General features: G+C 41.9%; 1 protein-coding gene across 1 annotated transcript in view; it reads left to right on the top strand.

The window, feature by feature from the left end:
- The window catches only part of LOC122556366, a gene marked incomplete at its 3' end in the record, with an annotated part of 17309 nt that extends 12548 nt beyond the window's left edge, over positions 1-4761 (top strand). The window contains exons 2-3 of the mRNA XM_043702999.1: positions 2962-3622; positions 4731-4761. Coding sequence (XP_043558934.1) covers positions 3096-3622; positions 4731-4761 — 558 coding nt within the window. The remainder of the gene's footprint in view (positions 1-2961; positions 3623-4730) is intronic.
- Between the last annotated feature and the right edge of the window lie 204 nt (positions 4762-4965).

A 4965-nucleotide genomic window follows, 5' to 3' on the forward strand; every position in this document is an offset into this window, starting at 1 on the left:
CAATTTAGAACTTCAACTTTTAGATCTGGTCTATCCTTTTCCATCACTATTTTAAAACTAATAGAATTATGGTCGCTAGCCCCAAAGCGCTCCCCCACTGACACCTCAGCCAGGTGCCCTGCCTTATTTCCCAAGAGTAGGTCAAGTTTAGCACCTTCTCTAGTAGGTACATCCACATACTGAATCAGAAAATTGTCTTGTACGCACTTAAGAAATTCCTCTCCATCTAAACCTTTAAGACTATGGCAGTCACAGTCTATATCTGGAAAGTTAAAATCCCCGACCATAACCACCCTATTATCCTTACAGATAGCTGAGATCTCCTTACAAGTTTGTTTCTCAATTTCCCTCTGACTATTAGGGGATATATAATACAATCCCAATAAGGTGATCATCCCTTTCTTATTTCACAGTTCAACCCAAATAACTTCCCTGGATGTATTTCTGGGAATATCCTCCCTCAGCACAGCTGTAATGCTATCCCTTATCAAAAATGCCACTCCCCCTCCTTTTTGCCTCTCTTTCTATCCTTCCTGTAGCATTTGTATCCTGGAACATTAAGCTGCCAGTCCTGCCCATTCCTGAGCCATGTTTCTGTAATTGCTGATATCCCAGTCCCAGGTTCCTAACCATGCCCTGAGTTCATCTGCCTTCCCTGTTAGGCCTCTTGCATTGAAATAAATTAGTCGTATAGTGGACAGTGAGGAAGGTTTTCTCAGATTACAACAGGATTTTGATCAATTGGGTCAATGAGCTGAAGAGTGGCAGATGGAGTTTAATTTGAATAAATGTGATGGATTGCATTTTGGTAAAAGAAACGAGGTCAGGACTTATACAATTCAAAATAGGACATTGGGTAAAGTTGTAGAACAGAGAGACCTAGGAGTTCATGTCTATAATTCTTCTAAGTTTGCATCACATCTAGATAGAGTGGTTAGATTAGATTGCCTACAGTGTGGAAACAGGCCCTTTGGCCCAACAAGTCCGCACTGACCCTCCGAAGAGCAACCCACCCAGACCCATTCCACTACATTCACCCCTGACTAATGCACCTAACACTACAGGCAATTTAGCATGGCCAATTCACCTGACCTGCACATCTTTGGACTGTGGGAGGAAACCGGAGCACCTGGGGGAAACCCACGCAGACACGGGGAGAATGTGCAAACTCCACACAGACAGTTGCCCGAGGCAGGAATTGAACTGGGGCCCCAGGTGCTGTGGGGCAGCAGTGTTAACCACTGAGCCACCATGCCGCGCACTTAGGAAGATGTTTGGCATGCTTGTCTTCATTGCTCAGACCTTTGCGTATGGGAATTGGGATCTTACATTGCAATTGTAAAGGACATTGGTGAGGCCTCTTCTGGAATATTGTGTCCAGTTCTGGTCGCCCTGTTATAGGAAAGATATTATTAAGCTACTAATAATAAATACCAGGGCAGCATGGTGGCTCAGTGGTTAGCACTGCTGCCTCACAGCATGGATCTGAGTTCAATACCAGCCTTGGGTGACTGTCTGTGTGGAGTTTGCACATTTTCCCCATGTCTACGTCAGTTTCTGCCAACGGTCCAAAGATGTGCAGATTAGGTGGATTGGCGATGGGAAATTGCTCATAGTGTGCATGCTGGGTGAATTAGCAATGGGAAATACAGAGATCGGGTCAGGTGGAACCCTTTTTGGAGGGTTGGTGTGGATCCAATGGGCCGAATAGCCTGTTTCCACACCGTAGGGGTTCTATGAAAGCTGGAGAAGCTTCAGAAGAGATTTACCAGGACGTTGCCAAGAATGGAGGATTTGAGTTATAAAGATAGGCTTGGACTTTTTTCACTGGAGCATAGGAATTAGAGTGATCTTATAGAGGTTTATAAAATCATGAGGGGTATAAATAAGGTGAATGGTCGGTGTATTTTTCCCAGGGCAGGGATTTCAAGATTAGAAGGCATTTTTTTAAGGTGAGAGGTGAATGATTTAAAAAAAGATATGAGAGGCAATTTTTTTGACACAGAGGGTGGTTCATGTGTGAATGAACTTTCTGAGGAAGTGGTGAATATGGGTACAATTACAATGTTTAAAATATATTTTGGTAAGTACATGAAAAGGAAAGGTTTGGAGGGATATGGGCCGAGCGCAGGCAGGTGGGACCAGTTTAGTTTGGGATTAGATGGCATGGGCTGATTGGAGTGAAGGGGCTGTTCTCATGCTGTATGACTCTCTGACTCTGACTATCACTACCCTCTGTCTTCTATGACCTGGTCAATTTTGTATCCAATTTGCTAAACCCTGTGAATCCCATGTGACAAAATCTTCTGGACCAGCCTACTATGGAGGCACTTTGTCAAATGCTTCTGTAAAGTCCACACTGACTGTCCCTCGTAACTCCATATTTTTCCAAATGTGAGCAAATCCTGTACCTAAGAATCTTCTCCAATTAATTTACCTGCCTCTGATGTAAAGCCTACAATTTCCTGAATTATCCCTGTTGTCTTCTTAAATAAAGGAACGAAGAGTGATGGAATGTCACTTCTGTTCAATAAAATCAGTAGCAAGGACACTGACTCAAGACAGACCAGATATCAGTGACGCCTTCCTGAACTTCTCAAGTTAAATGTAGTGATGAGAAAAACGCATTCTGTCGCAGCCTCCTTTGTAATGATATGATACTTATTCATGTAGCCTCTTCAATATAATGAATTCAAATCTTTAAGTGACCTTAAAACATGTTGCTATTAATCTTCCATCTAAGTGCCTTTGCTGTGAGTAAACTATTTCTCACACTATACAATGTCTTTAAAACTGACTCAGAGCTGCAGACATGTACCTTAAAGGAAACATTTCTTTGTGTGTGGCCTGTTGGTTTCTGCGTGACACATTCATGTGGTTGTCACCAGTTGCTTGTTTGTGTTGATAAATTTTATTCTTTAGAGTTGAGTTGATTTTTAAACATCTTTTTGACCTTTATAGGGTTGCAGACAGATAACATCAATGCACAGGAAAGCGCATTAACTAAAATGACAAGATGCCCTTTACAGATGATGGAGGAATAGCTTGGCACATTTTGTTCACTGCCTTTCAAAAGAAGAACATTAGATTGAGTCATGAACAGCTCCAACGAGACTTCTTATTCCTTTGTTAACATGGTGAAGACTTCAGTTTACCTGACTGATTTTACTGTCACTGCAGCATGCTGTCATGCGATAGTAAGTACGGTGCAGCAAGAATTGGAATTAAAACGTGAGCCTAGATACATCCTCCTGGGCCAGCATCTCATCTATGCATCTATATATTTTGCTTTGGGCACTCTGACAAATGGTTTTCGACTTTTCAGCATCAACTCACCGAAAATTCTCTGCTGGATCCTGTTCACAGTGCAAGTAACGTTCGCACAGTGCATCATGCTAACTTTAACATTAATGTCCTTGAACGCTTGTCTGGCTATCTGCTGGCCTTTGCGATATAAACCACTTGTTGATTCAGTTAAAAACAAAATAACTGCAATAATGTGGATCTTAGCAGTGCAGAATCCATTGTGGTCAATAATATATCAAAGTCTGAACGTCTCTTTAGCAAATATAATTGAAAAGGACAACAGCTGTCCCAGTCCAATGAATGGTGTTGCTTCAAGGTATATTGGAATTGCATTTGTCCTCCTATGTTTCATTTTGATTGTGTTGTGTTACTGTTTAATATACAGAGAAGGAAAAAGGGCTGGACATTTTGTCACCTCAAATGTTCAAGCCAGGAAGACAATTCTTATTCATGGTGTGCAATTAAGCTTTTTCATTATTCCTGTTCTGATCACAATAGGACTTGGTAAAAAGCACACACTGACAACGTTATCTCTCATCAATACTGTCATTTTCTCCGTGGCTCAGTGTCTGAGTCCTGTGGTCTATGGCCTCAGATGTAAAGAGCTTCGAAATAGGTTAAGAAAGACCAAATTCTGCTGCTGCACTTTTAAACATGGGAGGAGAAATGACCATGCTTTTCAGCAAGATGTTAACCTTGCTGCTGCTCCTGTGACTGATGCCTACAGTAGCCAGGTTTGCAATCCCTGACAATTGGATCACTTTTTTTTAAGCCTTGTATGATAGCAACTGATAGAATCATAGACATCACCTCATGGACAGAGATTACTTAGATTTTATGATGATGTTGGCTCTTTCCAAAAGCTATTCGATTAGTTCCACTGCCAGGCTTTTTTACTCAGTATCTTTATAAAGTTTTCTCTTTAGTTATAGAGTCAAAGGGTCATACAGCATGGAAACAGACCCTTCGGCCCAACTACTCCGTGCCGACCATGCTCCCAAGCTAAACTAGTCCCACCTGCCTGCGCTGGGTGCATATCCCTCCAAACATTCTCTATTCATGTACTTATCTAAATGTTTTTTAACATTGTAACTGGTAGCCACACTCACCACTTCCTCTGGATGATCATTTCTCACATGAGCCACTCTTCGTGTTAAAAGAAAATGCCTGTAACGCCCTTTGTAAATCTTTCTTCTCTCACCTTAAAAATATGCGCCCTAGAAAAACCACTTGCCATTCACATTATCCATGCCCCTCATGATTTTATCAGCCTCTATTAGGTCACCCCTCAATCTCCTATGTTCCGATCAAAAAGTCCCAGCCTATCCAGCCTCTCCTTATAACTCAAACCCTTCATTCCTGGCAACATCGTGGTAAATCTCTTCTGAATCCTCTCCAGCTTAATAATAACTTTCCCATTGCAGGGCAATCAGAACTGGACACAGTATTCCAGAAGGCGAAAGTGGGTACTGCAGATGTTGGAGATTAGAATCAAGATTAGAGTGGTGCTGGAAAAGCACAGCAGGTCAGGCAGCATCCAAGGAGCAGGAAAATCGAGCAAAAGGCCTCACCAATGTCCTGTATAACCTCAGCATTACATCCCAATTCCTATATTCAAAGGCCTGAGCAATTAAGGCAAGTGTGCTAAATCTATATGTG

Source organism: Chiloscyllium plagiosum, chromosome 13 (genome assembly GCF_004010195.1).
Source record: "Chiloscyllium plagiosum isolate BGI_BamShark_2017 chromosome 13, ASM401019v2, whole genome shotgun sequence".
NCBI classification, from domain to species: domain Eukaryota; kingdom Metazoa; phylum Chordata; class Chondrichthyes; order Orectolobiformes; family Hemiscylliidae; genus Chiloscyllium; species Chiloscyllium plagiosum.